This window comes from Mustela putorius, unplaced genomic scaffold (genome assembly GCF_011764305.1).
Source record: "Mustela putorius furo isolate JIRA1106 unplaced genomic scaffold, ASM1176430v1.1 tig00000785_pilon_pilon_pilon, whole genome shotgun sequence".
Classification (NCBI taxonomy): Eukaryota; Metazoa; Chordata; class Mammalia; order Carnivora; family Mustelidae; genus Mustela; species Mustela putorius.
Genome location: NW_025421480.1, coordinates 103,483 through 124,302, shown reverse-complemented (window position 1 = coordinate 124,302; position 20,820 = coordinate 103,483). Strand labels below are relative to the sequence as shown.

General features: G+C 43.2%; 2 protein-coding genes across 20 annotated transcripts in view; one reads left to right on the top strand and one right to left on the bottom strand.

The window, feature by feature from the left end:
* The window catches only part of SCYL3 (SCY1 like pseudokinase 3), a 43,595-nt gene extending 31,687 nt beyond the window's left edge, over nt 1–11,908 (top strand). For 6 of the 12 annotated variants that reach the window (XM_045084568.1, XM_045084578.1, XM_045084573.1 and 3 more), the window contains 3 exons: nt 6,026–6,197; nt 8,788–8,946; nt 10,063–11,908. In XM_045084568.1, coding sequence (XP_044940503.1) covers nt 6,026–6,197; nt 8,788–8,946; nt 10,063–10,883 — 1,152 coding nt within the window. In that variant the 3' untranslated portion in view covers nt 10,884–11,908. The remainder of the gene's footprint in view (nt 1–6,025; nt 6,198–8,787; nt 8,947–10,062) is intronic. The other 6 variants (XM_045084574.1, XM_045084572.1, XM_045084577.1 and 3 more) reach the window with 6 other exon arrangements.
* The window catches only part of CUNH1orf112 (chromosome unknown C1orf112 homolog), a 55,215-nt gene continuing 40,616 nt past the window's right edge, over nt 6,222–20,820 (bottom strand). For 2 of the 8 annotated variants that reach the window (XM_045084564.1, XM_045084566.1), the window contains 8 exons: nt 20,379–20,501; nt 19,030–19,125; nt 17,319–17,432; nt 15,430–15,534; nt 14,674–14,754; nt 13,417–13,536; nt 12,011–12,241; nt 10,008–11,569 (listed from right to left, as the gene is read on the bottom strand). In XM_045084564.1, the coding sequence (XP_044940499.1) occupies nt 12,053–12,241; nt 13,417–13,536; nt 14,674–14,754; nt 15,430–15,534; nt 17,319–17,432; nt 19,030–19,125; nt 20,379–20,501 (828 nt within the window). In that variant the 3' untranslated portion in view covers nt 10,008–11,569; nt 12,011–12,052. Of the gene's footprint in view, nt 7,500–10,007; nt 11,573–11,975; nt 12,242–13,416; nt 13,537–14,673; nt 14,755–15,429; nt 15,535–17,318; nt 17,433–19,029; nt 19,126–20,378; nt 20,502–20,820 lie in introns of those variants that run through there. The other 6 variants (XR_006607957.1, XR_006607960.1, XR_006607956.1 and 3 more) reach the window with 6 other exon arrangements.

The following is a 20,820-nucleotide window of genomic DNA, read 5'->3' as shown; positions in this document are numbered from 1 at the left end:
CATGGTTGTCCCCGTGGCTGTCCCCGTGGTTTCCCAGTTTATTGTGCTCCTTTTAGCAAGCCACAGAGCTAACTGGTCTCTCCACATTCCAGTTCGTGCCGGACGGAGGTCACAGCTGGCTCCATTTGGGGCAGGTGTTCTGTGCATCAGATGTAAAGACAAGTGTTCCAAGTCCTGTCCTTTGTGTGTGTAAAGCTGGGACGAGGGGCAGGGGTTGGGGACATAAGCACGAGGGACGGAGACGAGGGGTTCTAAGTATGCTCTGTCCCTCAACTGTTTCTGGTCCTGTAGTTACGCACGTACAGATAAGGAGAGTGAACATGTAAAACGGGTTTTTAATTGAGATATAATAAACATATAAGCTGTTTGAGGTGTACCACATGATTCAGTAGTTGTGTATATTGTGAAACAGTCATCACAGTGAGACTTGTTCATCTGTAACCATATGTAGTTTACTGAATTCTTCCTTTGATGAGAACTTGTAAGATTTATGTTCTTAGCAACTTTATGCCATAGAGTAGTATTAGTGATAGTCACTATGCTGTATGTTACATCCCCATGGCCTTTTGTTTTTTAGATTTGAGAGAAAGAGAGTGAGTGCAAGGAGGGGCAGAGGGAGAGAGAAACTTTAGCAGACCCTGTGCTGAGCCTGGAGCCTGACCCGGGGCTGGATCTCATGACCCTGAGATCATGACCTGAGCCGAAACCGAGAGTCAGACACTTGACCGACTGAGTCACCCAGGGACCCCTGACTGACTTATTTTATAACTGGAAATTTGTACCTTTTGGCCCCTCCTCACCATCCTCTTTCCCATCTCTGGTACCACCGGTCTGTTCTATGAGCTTGCTTTGTTATTTTCATTTCTAAAGATATTTTAGTTTGGGGAGGGCGCCTGGGCGGCTCAGATGGTTGAGCGTCTGCCCTTCCGCTCAGGTCCTCATTTCAGGCCCCTGGGACCGAGCCCGGTGTTGGGCCCCTGCTTAGCAGGGGGCCTGCTTCTCCCTCTCCCTCTGCCTGCTTCTCCTGCTCGCTGTCTCTCAGATGTATAAATACAATCTTTATTAAGTAATCTCCACGCCCAGCATAGCAATCGCACCCACAGCCCCGATGTCAGGAGTCTCGCTCTCCACTGCCTGAGCCAGCCGGGTGCCCGTTTTGGCTTTTTTTAGATTCCACACGTAAGTGAGATCCTATAGGGTTTGTCTCTCACTTCACTCAGCAAGATGTGCTGAGTCGATCCAGGTTGTCGCCGATGGCAGGTTTCATCTCTTGCATGGCTCAGTGATATTCGTGTGTGTGCGTGTGCGCGCACATGTGTCAAATCACATTTGCCTTATTCCTCCGTCCGTTGATGGACACTTGGTGACCATAGCTCCGGTGCTGTAAGTAATGCTGCGGTGTATGCTACAGTGTAAATTAGTGCTTTCCTTGGATAAATTCCGAGAAGTGGAATTGGTAGATTGTATGGTAATTCTTTTTTTTTCTTCCTGACTTTTTGAGGAACCTCCCTGCTTTTCCACAGTGGCTGCCCCAGTTACCCCTCGAGCGGTGGTGCACCAGCGTTCCCTCTTCTCCACGTGCTCACATCCTTGTTACTGCTGGTCTCTGGGACGGAAGCCACTCAGATAGGTGTGAGACAGTGGCTCATTTGTCCTGGCACGTTGCCACGGCCACGTCACTGTACTGCCGCTGTGCACGTGTTTTCTGGGACGGACTCACACTGCGATCGGAAGCCTGTCTCCCCCTCCTCTTCCTCCGCTGTCCTCACCCTTGTAGTCCCTCCCCCTGGCAACCATCAGTTCTCTGTATTTACAGGTCTGATTCTGCTTTTTGTTTCCTTATTCATTTGTGTGTGTGTTTTGTTTCTTATTTACTTCATTTATTTTTAAAGATTTTATTTATTTGACAGAGAGTTCAAGCAGGGGGAGCAGGAGGGAGAGGGCGCAGCAGGCTCCTGCTGAGTGAAATCCATGTGGGGTTAGGCTTTCTTAGTCTGCCTCACTTCCCTTAGCATAACCCCCGCTAGGTCCATCCATGTGGTCTCAAATGGCGTGACCTCCTCTTCCGTCGTGGCTGAGCAGGCATCCTAGACGCCGCATCTTACCGTTTGTCTGTTGATGGACACAGGTTGTTCCCTGTCTTGGCTATTATAAATAGCATTGCAGGAAGCATGGTGTGAAGGCATCTTTTCAATTTAGTGTTTGGTATTATTTCTTCTCTGAGTGTTCGGTGTGACTCACTGGTGAAACCATCTGGTCCTGAACTTTTGTTCTTCCGGAGTTTTTGGATGATGTGGTCTCCTTACCAAAAATCAGCCTGTTCAGATTTTCTGTTCCTTTATGATTCAGTCTTAGTAGGCTGTATATTTTGGCAATTTATCTATTTCTTCTATTTGCCTAATTTGTTGGCATCTAATTATTCATGAGTAGTCTCTTATGATCCTTTGTATTTCTGTGGTATCAGTTGTAACATCTCTTCCATTTCTGGTTTTATTTGTGTCCTTTTTTTTCTTGAGGTGTTCAGCTGAGATTTGTCCATTTTGTTTGTTTTCAAAGAACCAGTTCTTAGTTCTGAATTTTTTGTTTTCTTTTTCATTTTCACTTATTTTTTTTCTAGTTCTTTAAGGTATAAAGTTAATGTTTGAGATTTTGTTTGTTTCATGAGGTAGGCATTTGTATATCACAGTAAATTCTCCTCCTAAAACTGCTTTGGCTGCATTGCATAAACTCTGGTATGTTGTTTTCCATTTTCATTTATCTCCTAAGGTTTTTTGTTTTCTCCTTTGATTTCTTCTTTGACCCATGGGTTGTTCAGTAGCATGTTTAAACTCTATGTATTTGTGAATTTCCTGGTTTTCTTCTTGTAATTGGTTTCTAGTTTTTAATACCACTGTGATTGGTAAATCTCAGTCTTCTGAATTTATTGAGACTTGTTTTGCAGCCTAACATGTGATCTGTCCTGGAAGACATCCCATGTGCACCTGAAAAGAAAGTTTATTTTGCTGTTTTGGGATGAACTGTTCTGTATATATCTGTTAGGTCCCTTTGGTCTAATGTGTCATTCAAAGTCACTGTTCCCTTGTTGATTTTACATCTGGGTAGGTGGGATGTTGAAGTCCTCTACAGTTACTGTCACTCAGTTTCTCTATGTCTGTTAATATTTGCTCTGTGTCTGTAGCTCCTTGTATGGTGGGTGTATATATATTTATAAATCTTCTGTCCTCTTTTTAGATTGATCCTTTTATCATTATGTTGTCCCCCTCTTTGTCTCCTGCTGCAGTCTTTGTTTTAAAGTCAATTTTATCTGATATAAACTGTTGCTACCTAGGCTTTTCTTCACTTCCATTTCCATGGAATATCTTTTTTGGTCCCTCCCTTTCAGTTTGTACATGTCTCTAGGTCTGAGTGAGTCTCTTGTGGGCTGCACATTGAGGGGTCCTGTTTTTCATCTATTTAGTCACCCTGGGCCTTTTGATGAGAGCATTTAGTCTGTTCATATCTAAAGTATGTTTATAGATGTGTACTCACTGTCATTTTAAAATTGTTTTCTTGTTGTTTTTCTAGTTCTTCTCCATTCCTTTCTTTTCTTGGTCTCTTCTCTGCAGTTTGTTTTCTAGTGTTGTGCTTGGATTCCTTTCTCTTACTTTTTCTGTCGCTATTACAAGTGTTTGATTTATGGTTACCACTGGTCCAGGTATAAAATCTTAGTGTATAGCAGTCTCTATTAGTTGGTGGTCACTTCAGTACTTTCTTTAGAACATGTTTGAACTTAATTTTTACTTCCCTTTTATGTATACCAGGTCATATTTTACATCTTTTTTTATGTGTTCTTTGGCTGTTTTTGTAGATCATAATTGATTTTGTGTTTTAACTTCTGCATTGGCTCTAAAAGTGATTAGTCTACTGCCTTTACTACATGTTTGCTTTTACCTGTGAAATTTTTTCCTTTCATTATTTTCTTATTGTAGATTATGTCCTTTAATTTCCACTCAAATAATTCCTTTTTTTTTTTTTAAGATTTTATTTATTTATTTGAGAGAGAGAGCAAGAGAGGGCATACACACAGAGGGAGAGGGAAAGAGAGAAGCAGACTCCCCACTGAGCAGGGAGCCCGATGCGGAGCTGGATTGTAGGACCCAGAGATCAGGACCCAAGCTGAAGCCAGACTCCCAAACAACTGAGCCACGCAGGTGCCCCTCAGATAATTTCTTTTAATGTTTCTTGTAAGGCCAGTTTATTAGTAACGAACTCCTTTAACTGTTGTCTGGGAAGCTCTCTCTCTCTCTCTCCTATTCTGGAAGATAACCTTGCTGGGTTGATTATTCTTGGTTGTAGGGTTTTCCTTTCAGTATTTGGAATGTCACGCCATGCTCCCTGGCCTGCAGAGTTTCTGCTGAAAAATCAGTTCATAGTCTTACAGGGTTTTACTTGACTGTTTGCTTTTTTGCTGCTTTTAAAATTCTCTTGATCATTACCTTTTGTCACTTTAATTATAATGTGTTTTGGCATGGACCTTCTTAGGTTAATGTTGTTAAGGGTCTTGTTTGCTTCTTGATCAGGTTATCTTGACTTCCCCGGATTAGGGATATCTTCATCTGTTATTTCTTAACGTATGTTTTCTGCTTCCTTTTCTCCCCTCCTGGGATTCCCTTAATGCCAGTGTTACTGTGCTTGATGATGTCACTCAATTCCTTTAACCTATTCTCATTTTTTTTTCTTTTTCTTTTCAGTTTGGGTGCTTTCCATTACCGTGTCTTCTAGATCGCTGATCCATTCTTTTGCATCTGCTAGTCAACCGATATTTCTGCTAGTATATTTTTTATTTCAGTTATTTGATTATTCACCTGTGATGGATTCTTTTTTGTATTTTCTACCTTTGTTGAAATTCTGAGTTCATCCATTCTTTTCTCAAGTCCAGTGAGTATCTTTATGGCAGTTACTTAGAATAAGGCATTTTGGGGGTGCCTGGGTGGCTCAGTGGGTTAAGCCACTGCCTTCGGCTCAGGTCATGATCTCAGAGTCCTGGGATCGGTCCCGCATCGGGCTCTCTGCTCGGCAGGGAGCCTGCTTCCTCCTCTCTCTGCCTGCCTCTCTGCCTGTCATCTCTCTCTGTCAAATAAATAAATAAAATCTTAAAAAAAAAAAAAAAAGAATAAGGCATTTTGCTTATCTCCATTTCACTTAGCTCTTTTGTTGTTTTGTTGTTTCATTTGGGGCATAATCCTTTGCTCTTCATTTTGTCTCTGTTTCTATGTATTAGGGAAGTCAGCTACATCTTGAACGTAGTGGCCTTGTGTGGAAGCAGTCCTGTGGTGCCCGGCAATGCCTTCCCTGCCAGGTCATCTGTAGCAGGCACTCCAGTGTGCTTTGTGTACCCTGCTGTTCTGGCCGAGCCACGTTTGCCTTCAGCGCAGGCCGCTCCAGTGACACACTTTGACTGCTGTGGGCTCACTGGTAGTTAGGGCCAGTGGTCAGACTACATGTCTGCAGTTAGCCTGTTTGCCACGGGTATAGGCTCTTGTCACTCTGTCTTTTGATTGGAGTATTTCGATTCTTTAAGAATTTGGAGTCCTCTACAGCTCTTCTACCCTGAACCCTTTCTCAGCTGATCTGACATGAAGCAGGGTCAGTCCCCATGAGTCGTTGCTGGGCTGTCTCCTCGGAATACTCAGTGCTGCTGGCGTTTAACAGCGGAGATCTCCGGAGTGCCCAGTTGCCTTTGGTCCTGGGGCAGGAGCTGACCCACATCCTGGACAAGTCTAGAACCTTTTATAGTAGTTTAACAGTAATTTTGTTATTTCCAATGTATTTATTTTTGTTGTTGTATTTTTAACAATGTATCAGTCCGTGATTATTTAGGAGGGGAAAATACTGGGTTTTGATACAGTTTGAGAGCTACTGACCTCAGACAACAATGTAAGAAACAAAGACATCTGAGCTATTCTGACTGCAGCCCAGCTGCTCGTTTATGGGGAGAAAGGCTGGCAACATGGCTGTGTACACTTACTACCTGATTTGCTCCTAGGTGTTACTGGGCTTGCGTGATACCAGCGATTCCATTGTGGCCATTACTCTTCACAGCCTGGCAGTGCTGGTGTCTCTACTTGGACCAGAGGTGGTTGTGGGAGGAGAAAGAACCAAGATCTTCAAACGCACTGCCCCAAGTTTTACTAAAACGGTCGACCTTTCCCCAGAAGGTAAGAATGATTAAAAAGTATAGCTTTTTATTTTAAATGTTTAATAAGATTTTTAACATTATACAAATAATGCAGGTGGGTTGTCTTCCATCAAATGAGAGAGAATGGTAAAGAAACCCAATTCCTTCTGGGTGTGTAAGGTAACCAGTTTTAATAGTTTAGTGGGAATCTTTTCTTCCCTTTTGTTACACACACACACACAGATGTATGTTAATACACACATGTCCATGTATAGGATTTTTTAACAAAACAATGAAGATACGCAATTTTACAACATAATTTTTTTGTGTAGTAGCTTATCAGGGACTGGTCTCCAGGTCAGTACGTAGAAATGGCAGCTTTTTTGACAGCTGCCTAATATTTCATTGAATATAATTCATTGTGACTTCCCTGTTGATGGATATTGCTTTCATTTCTGGATTATTAATTGCTGCAATTGATGTCTTCTATGTCCTGTATCTTCATGTAGTCTGGCTTTTATTGCTAGAGGATAAAGTCCCAGAAGTAGACCTGTTGGGTCAAAGGGTATGTATTTGAAATTTTAATAGATACTGTCTGTCACCGGCTAAAAAGGTTGTAGCAGCTTGTAACACTAGATGTTTAAGTTCTTCTGATGTTGATGGCCTTTTAGGTAAAAAGCTGTTGATTTTTAGATACTTCAAGAAATCCTTATTTCTGGCTTGTTCCCATTGGATGTTATATGGGACGGAGCAGTAATTTCTGGTCTTTGTAGGCTATAAAAGTCAAGAGTAAGAATTTTATATCAGCATGATTGCTTCTTTGCTCCTTGGTTTAACCCTGACTAGGACGGTGACCTTGTTAAGAAGTGCAGATCTCAGTCAGTTCTCATGGATAGTGAATACGATAGTGCACAGAAACTGTCACAGTGGAAAAGAACTGAATTTTCCTGAATTTTGATGCCAGGAGAATCTGTAAAGCAATACTGGTGTCCTGCAGTTCTGATGGGTCCAACTCTTCTTGGGGCTGAAGTCAGTGTCAGGAACTTGAAGAGGGTGATGAAGCGGCTGCTCCCTCCTCTCCAAGCGCGACGTGTTCGTACACCTTGAGTGAGTGGAGTCTGTGTGTCCCCAAACAGCAGATGAGAGATGTATTTACCTTTCATAGCAGAGGAGTATGGGGACGGTGTGTGCAGTTTTAAGATAAGACTCGGGAGTCCCTCCCAGAGGGCGGCTTTGCGTGCCAAGTTGGCAGGAGTCCCCACTCCTCATACCTGTTGTATTTACTGCTGTTTCCTATTTTCTGCATTTTCTGGACGTTTTATATACTGTTGGCCCGTAACCTCTGTAAGAAACCAAAGGGCACCAAAGCAGGAGTAACAATTTTTACTAAACTTTCTGGAAGACTTAATAAGACAGATCAAGGTCTCTTCCCACTGGCTTCTCAATTAGGTAAGCTCTTTCTCCAAGACGGTGGTTGAGCTGCGGCGGCAGCCTGCGTTCCCAGCTCCCAGTTAGGAGAGGCCCTTCTTGCAGGGACTTGGGAGAATGCTGGGGAGGGGGCACGTGTATAGGAGGGGATCCTTGGACTTTTCTCTCCTTCTGTTCTTCCGCACTTTACCTATCTGGTCAGACAATATGGGATAATACTGAGGTTTATGAAAAGGGTACCTCAGGGAAGTCCGTCTGCGTGGAAGAGCGTTGCAGAAGGGGACACTGGGTAAGAACCACTGGTAGGCCCTGGAGGACAGGCAAGGCTTGTGATGATGTACCCAGGGCAGAGGAAGTATTAAGCCAAAAATTTTGCTGTTAATTCTTTTGACCAGTGCCCACAGTTGATTATGAACTTTCTGGTAAACTGTTAAAGACAATATATTTTTTTTAAACAGTCCCACCCCACCCTAGCTGGGATTAAATGTCTACCATGACATAACATTTACCATTTTAACCATTTTTTTCCCATTTTATTACATTTTAATCATATGTAACGGATAAAATGCCTATTTGCGTGTGGGGACATACAGATTCTACAGTATACAGAAAACGTATTTTAAAATTTCCCACCACACATTTCAAATTCAAACCTAAGACCAAAAAAGGTTTACAATATCATGTCAAGTTAAAACACATTGATGTTTACAAATACACGTGGATCTTTTTTAAGATTAGAAAAGTAAACACCAAAGTAGTAAAGTGATTATTTTAGGATGTTGTTAATTACTTTAAATCCATTTTAACCATTTTTAACTGTACAATGTTTGGCATTAAGTACATTCACATTGGTGTGCTGTACTCTTAGACTTTTTTTTTTTAAAGTAGAATCAATTATGATTTTAAATTGCCAAAATGTTCAAAGGCCATTAAGTTTTGTAAAACTCCTCACCTAATGCTTGAATCCTTTCGAGTCCCTTAACATCACGTAGATACTCAGCCTGCCCTGAAACACGTTGACGACAGGCAGTCCACTGTGTAACCGGTGTGTTTCTCCCGATACTGGAAGATGCTCTCTCCCTACAACCTATTTTTTCAAACTGTGTTAAATGGACCCTTTTCCCTTAATTGTTGCTCACCTACCCTGACCAAGAAGCAATTTACTATCCCTTTTATTTTTGGGAGTTTTTATTCATCTTCAGATTCTCCCCCACACGTCATCTGTAGCCAGCAGAGTCCGATGGCACCAGTCTTGGAGAACCCCTCCTCTGGCGTATTCCCTAAATGTCTCTCTTCTGGCAGCATGCCCATCAGCAAGAAGCACATACAACGAGCTTGCTACAATCCTCTTTTACAGACAGGTAGAAATATACCATTTATATAGCTTTTCTACTGTTTAGATGAATGTTTTCCTGAGTACCAAGTTTTAAGTTCTGGAAATTAAGGGCACTTTGGGGAATACTGAGGCTGATTTCTGTTATCACTTACAAGTTTGTAGTCAGCTGGGGTCTCCTCTGTGTTTCCTGGACTGCAGGGCACCTACCTCCCGTTTCTTCGTAACTGGTGAGGACAGCTGGCAGACATTACTTTGGTACTTCTGATGCTTTAGTGCGGCGTTTTCCAGTTGTATCGGAGGATGATAGTTGTGTTAGGTGGCAGGAGGTATGCCATGAAAAAGAGCTGTGTGCTTAAGTGTGGGGAAATGTTAGTAGCAGAGTCCGGACACACTGCATAAGATGCCAGGGCCTTGGGCGCCTGGGTGGCTCAGTTGGTTAAGCAACTGCCTTCAGCTCAGGTCATGATCCCAGAGTCCTGGGATCGAGTCCCGCATCGGGCTCCCAGCTCCATGGGGAGAGTCCTCTTCTCCCTTGGACCTTCTCCGCTCTCATCTTCTCTCTCTCTCAAATAAATAAATAAAATCTTTAAAGGGGGGGGGGGGAGAAAGAGCTTGACTGCATTTAAGGAAATTTATTTAAGATAGAGGGTATGTTGGGGCGCCCGGGTGGCTCAGTCTGTTAAGCATCTTAATCTGGATTTCATCTCAGGTCATGAGATCAAGCCCTGCACTAGGATCTGTGCTGAGCATAGAGCCTGCTCAGGATTCTTACTCTTTCAAAATAAATAAACAAAATTTAAAAAGTAAAACGAGGGTATATTGGGTTAAGACAAACTTACTTGACCACACAGCGCTTCTTGGGGTTGACACTGCCTGGCTTCAAACATTTCTATATTTGTCTATAGAAAATTAGTCTGTTTGAATATTTAGTGAATGATTATATGTTCCAGTTAGTTTAGTTTAAGTATTTGAATAACATATATCACATCCTTGCTCTGTTCTGCTGGGATCTCTTTTGTAAGTAGAATCTAATAACCTGGGTCTATTTCTAAGAAATTAAAAAAAAAAAAAAAAAGCATGGCTCTAAAGTGTTAACCTTTTCCTGAATATACTGCTAGCTCTTAACACTTTATGAGAGTAGGTTCTGTACATGTCCCCACAGGTGATCAGTTTCCTCAGCCTATTAAATTTCCCATGAATGGACTCTCAGATGTGAAAAATACCTCAGGAGATCATGAGAACTTCCCATCAAGTTCTAAAAAGTCTGAGGAGTGGCCTGACTGGAGCGAGCCTGAGGAGCCTGAAAACAAAGCTGTCAGCAGCCGGGTTTGTCCTGCAGAATCCTACGATGCCTCCACATCCCCGCTCGCTGACGTGCAGGCGGAGGAGGCGTGGGACGACCTGGAGCCTGGCAGCTTGGATGCTGAGCCTAGCGCGGGAGGTGGAGGCCCAGCTGTCCCCCCGGGTGCCTCTAGGGAACAGGAGGCTCTTCCTCCTTTGCTTTCACTCACTGAAGAGTCCGAGCCTTGGAAACCGAGTCTACCCCAAAAGACTGGTCTTGCACAAAGCAGGGATGACCCAGACCAAACCAAGCCACCAAAAGTGTCGTCACAAGAAAGGCGCCTCACGGCTTCATCAGAACTTGGTTTAGGAGAAGAGTTCACCATTCAGGTAAAAAAGAAGCCAGTCCCAGATCCAGAGTTGGACTGGTTTGCCGATATGATTCCAGAAATTAAGCCTTCAGCTGCTCTTCTTATTTTGCCTGAACTGAGGACAGAAATGATGGTTTCTGACAAGGATGACGTCTCACCAGTGACGCAGTTTTCCTCGAAATTTGCTGCAGCAGAGATGACTGAGGTGAGGCTTAGTAAGTCGGGCCGCTGGTTCCAGGGGTTCCCTTGCGCGTATCAGCGGCCGGTCTCGTCGGTACCAGACGCGCCCACGCACAGTGGCTTGCAGTGAGGGCTGCGGCCCTCGGTGACTGCGGTCGCTTCCTGTAAACGGTGTCTTTCCCTCCCCAGAAAGAACTGCAATGCTTAGACTGGTTAGGGGGGCCACTGGTTACTATTACAACCTTTTTATTTAAAAAGAGGTTAAATCGAGAATAGGGTGTCACCAGACTGTACTTATATGGTCCCTGGGAAGTTGGGTTTCCAGTGCTCTGGTTTCCTAATCTGGAACCAAAGTAATCCTCCTCCTCTTCAGCGTCCTGCTGAGGGAAGTTCCTTTGCCTAGTGCAGGGTTAGGGTTAGGCCCCTTTACATTCAGAAAGACTGGTCTCAGCAGCCTGCCCTTGGTTTGCTTTATCTCGCTGCAGGGAGAGTCTGCAGGCTGGGGAGACGAAGGGGAGCTGAACTGGGAAGATAATAACTGGTGACAACGGGTGGAACTTTAGGGAAAAGGATTTCCTTAAAAAAAAAAAAAAAAAAAAAAAAAATCAAACTAATACCTCAAAGTGGGCTCTGCAGACAAGAAAACCCAAAAGCCTCCGTTTCTGCCGTCTGTGCCGACTGAAGCTCGAGCCCCCCGAGTGGTGGCTGGCGCCCCGCGGAGAGATGCGGCGCTGGGTTCGTGGAGGAGGAGCCCGTGTGCGTCTGACTGAGGCCAGTTTCTGTGAAGAGCAGGTAGCTGCGGAAAGGCTGAAGTTACTGCTTTTTTCCAGGACGATTCCAGAAGAAAATAAACACAAAAATTCCAGCTGATTAGCTTAATTTTGTGCCATTTCTTTGTCAGAAGAGTAAGCTTTATTATGAAATACAACTTACTGAAAAAGTTTTAGCTGTAAAGTATATATAAATGATCTGAAATTACTGCAGTTTTCTTAGGCAGCTTATTTATTTGTCGACAGCTGCAGTGTCTGTGGCCCTGTGGGTACCCGGGCGGTCCCCGACTGGGCCACACAGATTACCTTGTACCAAAGTTCTTCCTGAGAAATCTCCCCCACCACCTGTTCTCTAAATGTCCAATAAAGACTATTTTTCACTAGATTCAGCTTTACAAAAGTTATTTTATGTGTGTTAGAAAATGCAGGCATAGTTACGTCAGGACATTCACCTACGGAGCACAGCGTAGGATGGTGGAAATCGTACCCGGCTGTCTGGTGACACGGTCCGGTCCATCCGAGAGTTAGCCTAGAGTATGCGTCGTCTCAGCTCGTCAAGCCTTTCCTGGAGCATCTCCATCTTCTGTGGAAGCCAGTCTGGAGCCGGAGCCTTCTGGAGTAAGGACTCTACTGCCTCCAAGGCCCCTGATGCTGCCTGCAGCGCTGACCTGTACTCTTCTTCCAAGGGGAACTCCCGACGGGCTCTCTTTGCATCAGGCTGGCAAATGAGAACAAGAGGGGGTAAGTCATGCCATGATACCCATTCCCAAGATGATAAAGAGCTTTCTTTTGGGACTTCAAAAACAGAAATTTTATGTTCTCATTGGCTCACAAGAGTAGGAGGGAGCCACCATCCCTGTATCACCTAGAAAAACACCGGAAAGCGTTTCTGGTTTGTCACAGCAATTCAGGGTGCTACTACCATTAGGGCTCAAGGACACTGGGAATGCTGCCTTGGTTGGGTAATTTCCAGAGAGTGTTCTTTGGAAAGATCTCGTCCTGACAAAAAAAGCTCAAGGTATGGGTTTTCTAAATGGTTCTGGTTTACTTTTTAATGCTACATGCTGTGGTCTTTCAGATGCTTTTCAACCCAATTCAGGAAGTCGTCAGACTTTCTAACATCACTGCACCTGGGTGGGGATCGGGACCAAGATGTCTAATGTCATCACAGTCTAACTAAGGAAGGTCATAAATTCTTGAAGGCTTCTTTAGAGCAAAGCTATGTAGTTTTTAGGCCTGAAATCTATAAAGTAAAATATGTCTTGAAAACAAGTTATTCACATAGACGTACTTTCTTTACATAAGAATTGTAACTACAACTCACAAGAACATTGTTCCTCTCTCAAATTGCTATTCTAAACAGTGCTCAAAACAATATTTTGAATATCCTTAGTCGTATCAGATTTCTATATACCAGTATATAGATTTACTATATACCAGTATCAGATTTCTGCCATTTAATAGGTAGACGTGATTTCTAGATACTGCCAGAAGTTATTTAGGCCGATCTGATGAATGAAGCAAGGATCAACCGAAACATTTTGGAAGGTGAGTTCACTGGTTTTCTTCAGTGGCTCTCAAACTACATTTATATCTTCACTGATCCAGATACGGAACTTTCCCGAAGGTTACTATAAACAGTTCAAAGTCACACTGAAAGAGAAAATCTATTGTATTTTTGTAGTCCCACCTCTGTTCTATGGTTGATAACCTTTCAGGAAGAAACAGGATTTTTTAGAAGAGCAGCTACTGTAAAACAGGAGACTTTTACATATATAGATCGATTTGATTATATTGTGACAGTCAATATGAGACCAGAAGCCATACTAGTTTTTATTTTCCTTTTACCAGTAAGGAGGGGAGAATTTCTCTTATCTGAAATGCAGTCCATACCTGTAGAGACAACCACTTTGCTGCTTCTACAGCAACTTTGGCAAAGTGTTCCTGGAAAATGACTTTTTCCTGTTTCACACGTTCCACTCTGGCAACTGCAGTTTCATCTTCAAGCCCAGTCTGCCACGGATCACAAATCAAGTAAACACCAAGCACATGTGACAGTCAGACAATGAGAAGGCTGGGGGCTCCTGGGGGGCTCAGTAAGCATCCAACTCTTGATTCGGCTCAGGTCAGATCTCAAGATCATGAGGTCGAGCACCGCTTCGGGCTCCGTGCTAGGCACATGTACTTCGCTTAAGATTCTCTCTCTCCCTCTACCCCTCCTGTCCCCAACTTTAAAAAAAAAAAAAAAAAAGACCACGAACGTGCATGCATGTGTGCTGTGTTTGTGTTTAAGCTCCCGGTGTTAAACTATTCTGGCTTATTCGCCTGTGAGCGAGGCAAATTTTGGAAGTTGGACTCATCTGTAAATGCATTATCGTCGTGGAATCTGGATAAAATTACAGTGTTCTCCTTCCCTACAGAAAAGTTGGACTGTCATTTTTCCAGATTTGGAAAAATGATCGTCTACGATGTGTAGGGTAAGAAACACAAAAACATGCAACCACATACTTGATCGGATATGTGGTGGCAGGTAATACACACGTGTGAACACACAGCCCAGCTTAATAACGGGCGTGGGATTAAAAAAAAAATAAGTAGTTAAGCCACACATTTAGAAGACCAAGAGAAAGTGAATTATGCTTAACTATTCTACTAGGGCTGCAATGAGCTCTTACCCTAAAACAAGCCCCAGAGAAGCTGCCTGGGTACACAAACGTGGGAGTCCAATGATGAAACAGTTTGGTTCTAACTATAAAAACAGCTTCACAAATGCCACTGTTTGGAAAACTAGGTCTTCGTCTCTGCCCATGCAGCAAAGCCATGGCTAAAGTGTGTCTCCATTCGGGAGGCACACATGGGCCTCTCGGGCCTGCTGCTGCGCGTGCAGTCCCGACAGGAGCCCTTTACGGTTCTCCCCGGTCCTCCCAGCGCGCCAGCGAGCACTGCCACAGCCCGCCCTGGGCCGAGGGGCTGCGGGTGCTCCACTGCTGCGGCTCGTCGTACAGGCCGCTGCTTCATGGCCACCTCGCCGCTGAGCACTACGAGAAATGTAAGCTAAGAAGATACTTAACTTAGTTACAATCCTATGATTTAAAAAAAGAATGACAAAATCTGTGATGCTGCTGTATTCTGATCTACAGAAATAAATACCTTCTCCAGAAAGGACACAACTTTGTTCCTCGTGTCTTCAGAACGGAGACATTGTGGAACTATCTCTTCATGATTTGTTCCCTATTAAAAGATAAATGAGACCAATTTTAATGTATCTCAGCAGCTTGCAGAGACCACTCCGTACGTTCTAAGAGCTACCTTAATCAGGCAGCCGAAAAGAAAACAGCGTCAGAGGATACTCAAAAGACCACCAGCTCCTGGTTCCTTCAGGGAGCCTCGGGACCGGGCCACGTTCTGCACGAGCAGAGCTGGAGGCGTCCGTCACTGCTGCCCTGTAATCCTAATGTCTTGGGCCCTTGAGGGCCAAAGGCGGGACGGTACAGCTCCAGGCAAGAGAAAAGGAGCATCCCACAGGAGGCTCGCCTTCTCTGTGGCCCCCAGCTCACAGGTCCCTGTGTTCATCAACCTAACTCCGAGACAACCTAACTGACCGAGACAAAATGCATTATTCATTTCACACTCAAAAGTACTGTCTGGAAGACAGTGTCGAAGTTGACAGACCTGTTCTGAATGCCTGGTTCAGCTGTTCCCACTCTCCCAAGACCTTAGGAAACTACCTTCATTTCTCTATGCTCCACTGTTAGATGGTACAAAAGAGATCATTGGTATTATCTCCTCCAAGGGAAAATTTTCATGAATAAGACCAAAAGTAGCTCAATAAATGTTTCTGGAATGTTTTAGAAAACCAAATAATACATTTTGGCGATCACTTTGATAGGTTGGTCTTATAATTACCTCTGCGAACTGAGTAAACGCCTCCAAGGAATGTTGTTCTACTATCCAATTCCTGTCAGCCAGCAGTAAGGCAAAAATAGAAGACAGGCTGGGCAGAAGTTTGTCCTAAAAAGAGAACCAAACCTTATTAACTAGAGGAAAACCTCAGTATCCTATTCTTAATGTCAAGTTTCCCCTAATCCTGTCCCAGTGAGCACTATTTCTATAGATCAGAATACAGCAGCATCACAGATTCTGTCATTCTTTTTTTAAATCGTAGGATTGTAACTATGTTAGGGCATGTCACTCCTTTGCATAAAGGCTTCCAAGCTTCTCACTCCACTCAGAGTAAAACTCAAAGTCCTCAGGATGGCCTGCAGAGCCCCAGTGTGTGAGCGTGGCCTCCGCTGCCCCCTCAGCGGATCAGGTGCGTTCTCCTCGCGCTACTGCCCCTGTGTGCGGGATGCCCGGCCGGCTCCCTCAGCTTCAGGATACTCACAGGTCTCCTTGGTGTAGACACCACTGCCTATATCCCGTTTAAAACTGTGCCCCCACGAACACACTCTCCCCCTATTTCTCTCCACAGCACTCACACTAACTGCTACATCATGTCTTCATTCGTTGCCTTCTAGAGGCCGAGCGTGGGGCTTGATTAGTTTGGTTCATGAATGAATCCCCAGTGATTAAAACAGCACCTGACACATAGCAAAAACTCGGCAATTTTTTCTTGAATAAATAAATCTGTCTTCAGGCTTTAAAGGCCTCTTACATGCTGATGAATCCATCAACTTTTCAGGCCTCAACTTCACTCTGGGAATATGTAATTTCTGCTAATAAACCATCTGTTCCACAGATGCTGGGCCCACCAGGGTCCACAGTTACGCATGAATGAAAGCGTACTCCGGAATTTATTTAATGGTAAAAAAGAAGATAGCTCAAATGCAATTATCTATGGATACTTTAGTCTAGAGTTGAAAAACTGTCAACCTCTCCATTCTTACATGGAAACAAACAGGATGGTATCATTTGCCTGTAAATAAGTAAGAGCCCTTTAGAAACTAGCCGTTGTTTTTCTTTCAAAGACATCTATTGAGATAATATCCATCATATTTTTGCTCCAGTTAGGTGAAAAGGTTCTCATCAGTGAGCTGTTGTTTTTTTTAAAGGATGTATTTATTTATTTATTTGAGAGGGACAGAGTCTTAAGCAGACTCCTTGCTGAACACAGACCCGACTTGGGCTCGATCTCAAGACCCTGAAGTCACGACTGGAGCTGAAACCAAGAGTCAGACACTTCCACAGCTGCGCCATTCGGGCGCCCCTCAGGGAGCTTTTTATAGTCTCTCCCATGGAGGTCAAAAAGAAAACAGTCAATGACCTAGAATTCCTGGATTCGACCACAGCACTGAGGAAGGCAAAACTCAGTTGAGGAGGAGGTTCTTTCACGGTGAGGTGGGTCTGAAAATTCAGAAGTGTACGCAGGCCTGTACGGAATTACAAATCCTCTGCAACACTTTCAGAAATACTGTCTTTAAAACAAACAGGCTCCCTTTCATGGATGTAAAACTACGAGAACAACTTTGATAAATTTCCTCATTTTATACTCTTTCATAAGAGACAAATATGTCTTTCTTCCTCAGGGACTTTGTGTGGTAAAGCCCAACTGGAAGGAGACTCAGACTACAGCCAACTCTAAATTATTTGTATGTCAAAATATATTTTTCTAACAAAACAAACAAAATACTTAAAATGCGTTCTATTTTGACAAAGTCACCATCTCTTCACAAAACACATTTTCCCCCGACTTTCATTGTCAACGATCCACAGAATTCCAGAAATTAAAAGTCGGGAAATTTTAGTAATTCTTACAAGATCTTGTTAACACAGAACAAAAGAATTAAGAGTATTACCTGGAAAGCTTGAGGTATGAAAAACTTTCCTAGAGAAGATACAAAATCAAGCACTGCCAAACGAACGTGGTCAGGAGGCTCTAATTTAAGCAGTGAAGTCTGCAAAGTTACTACCTAAAGTGGTAAAGACCAAAGAACAGTTATAAATGAAAGTAAATATTTTGTAGAGACATAAGAAGATTCTGATGGGAATGTGGGGAGGGGAAACACAACAAAATCCAAGAGTCGAACACTATGAAGCCTAAACATATGTGGAATTTGAATAAAATGATCAAATGACGCACTTAAACAGTGTTCCGCCTACCAACTGCTGTAAAGAAAAAAAAAGTGTTCCTGAGAAACTATATACCAGTGCTCTTCTTTCAAATCCTTAAAAATTGTTTTGTATTTTAAATTCTACTGAGGGAGGTTCGCTATTTAAAGCAGGGATTGGCAAACTTTCTATGAAGGGCCAGTTAGTCAATTTTTTAGGTTTTATAGGTAATATGTTCCTTGCTGCATACTGTTTTTTTTATTTTTTAATTTTTATTTCACAGACCTTTGAAAATGTAAAAATCCTCAGCTCTTGTCCTGTAAACAGGAGGGCAGAATCTAGCTAGGAAGCCAGAGTTCGCCAACCCCTGACTCAAAGGAACACAGAAAGTCATCCATAAAAGAAGCAATGCCTAAGCGAACAATTTAGTTATGCTGAAATTTTAGAGCTTTAGTTATTTGGGTTTTTTAAAAGTAGGCACAATTCTATCAAAGTTATCCATATTTAATTTCTCAAAGAAGATTACTAGAGCTGTCAGAATCCAGTTTGAATCCATTATTTTACTGCATTCTCATTCTCTATAATTCAGTAATTCATGTTATACATACAGTAATTTAAAAATATACCTAACCAGTATTTGTAATGCTAAGTTCTTAATGTACACAACCACTAACAAAGCTACTAAAACAAACCATTAATAGTTTCACTTTCCAGCATAGAGGTCCTATGACAGGGTGTTATTTCTTCCATCATCTTCCTAAGTAGGAATTAGTTTTACCTCATAACTTGATTTCTAAACATGCCTGTAAGCTTCGGCCAGCTCTTGATTTGGGGGATCAGTTCTGCCCGGTATGGACTAATTCCTCTAACTTCAGAAAAGTGCCTTTTCCTCTATCAGCTTAAAACCTCCAAAAGCAGGTCAGACCATCATCCAAAGCATCCCCTGACAGTGACCTCTGTTCTGCCTGTCCCAGCCATGTAAGCTGGGGGCCAGACAGAAAACTCAGTGGTCCTCTTAACATCAAAAGCATGCTGTTTCTTCAAAGAGACAATGAGGATTACCCTGAAGTCCACATCGGTTCTATTCCATACTCCCACAGCTGCTGGAATGCCTGTTTTGAATGTGGGGTTCACACATGATCCATGACTCCTAACCTCAGGGATGTTCTGGAGCAGTTAAAAAAAAGTTTTGACTATTCGCTCTCAGGAGACAAGGAAGAACAGATTTAGGCTGAATCAACAGCGCCATGTACGAACCACACTCCACAGCAGGAGTGAAAGCAATGAGGACACCTCCCTGAGACCAGCAGGTCCGTGACACTGAAGTTCAGTTCAACAGAAGGAAATCAGCAAATTGAGGAAGAAATCATTAAAAAAGACTGTATGTAGAAAGCTATTTTAAGTCCTGTTTTTCCAGTAATTTCCTCAGCAAAGTATCAACTAGCTTACTGTTCTTACCTGACTTATCAGATGAGGATCTAGAGTATGAACGAAAAATCCCAATAGTGGAAGTAAAAGACTAAGCGTCTGCTGAACATGCGGCTGACCTGTTACCTTAAATAAGGAACACAAAATAGTTTTGATGAGAATTTTCAATTACACGAAAACAGCAACCTCTTAGGAAGCATTTAATATATCCCAGGCAACCTGGTATGTGCTTTATACTACCTCGCATACACCTTAGAACTTAGTGAAGTAGAACTTTACTCACTTTACTAATAATTAAGAAAAAGGGGGAAAGAGGTTAAATAATTTGCTCAAGATCACATGACAGGTGGGGCGCCTGGGTGGCTCAGTGGGTTAAAGCCTCTGCCTTCGGCCCGGGTCATGATCCCAGAGTCCTGGGATCGAGCCCCGCGTCGGGCTCTCTGCTCAGCGGGGAACCTGCTTCCTCCTCTCTCTCTCTCTGCCTGCCTCTCCGCCTACTTGTGGTTCTGCCTGTCAAATAAATAAAATCTTTAAAAAAAAAAAAAAAAGATCACATGACAGGAAATTTAATGCAGGTGGAGATCTAGTGACTTCTGTTTGCCGCTGAGAAACTTAGGTATGCCTTAGTGTTCTTAAAATTCCATTTCTCTTCCCTATAACTATTGTTTCTATCGTAGTAGTATAAGCTACATCACCCGCAGAGAATCCTCAGGGAGTACTCACTGAATGATTTGTGGGCACTGCAGAAGGGAAACTGAATTCTACATAAACTTGAATGATAAAACATTATCCGCAAAACCATTTCTGTGGTTTCCCAAAAGTGTGAATGTTGCCTTCAGCTTCCAGTGGCTGGCACTATTTAGTCAAAGGAAACAAATATCCTATTTACATTGTTTAACTAAATGCCATTTGTAAACTACGATAATCTGTGGGACACGCAGCATCCAAACTCTAGCCAGGGAAGAGGAACACGAACCAGCCGGAGCCGCCCCCTTGCCCGTGCCACCTTTAAGCCGAGTCCCTCTCCACCGCCCAAAGGATCGTATGGAAGACCATGGAATCATAGAAACAGGCCACACTAGCCCCAAAGAGGAGAGAAACAATGGGAGAAGAAGTTTGCTTTTTTAAGTAGGGTCCAAATGGTCATGAAAATAGCTGAACGGTCACTGTCACTCTACTAGGTTCTGGTTTTACGAACGTCATTCCGTCACACTCAGAACTGGCTGGAGAGGACACATAGGTATTTTAAGTTCTAGGCACAAGTTCTACCAAGCCCCTAAAGAAATTACATACATTTTACTCTACAGGGAATTTCGGGACCATGCTCTTTCTCAGTATTTTATTTGTTCTTCAGGGAAATAATCAGTTGCTTTCCTTACCAGGTTAGTGTTTAAAAAAGCCCAGAGCTGACTCCCAGTTTCCATAATCGCAGTTTGCTGTGGAACATCCAGAGCTTCATGGGCGGAATTACACACAGCAAGCAACGCAGACAGCAGCGTGTTCTAAAGGGGGAGAAACGGAGGAGTCCAAGGTCAGACCCCAGTCTACAGGAGCGGAGGCCGCGGACGTTATGAGTTACTATAACCCTCCTAAACGCCCACGTCGAATTTATATTCTGAGACCCAAAGCCATCTTTTCAGCTACTTTTTTTTTTTTTTTTAAGATTTTATTTATTTATTTGACAGAGAGAAATCACAAGTAGATGGAGAGGCAGGAAGAGAGAGAGAGAGAGAGGGAAACAGGCTTCCTGCTGAGCAAAGAGCCCGATGCGGGACTCGATCCCAGGACCCCGAGATCATGACCTGAGCCGAAGGCAGGGGC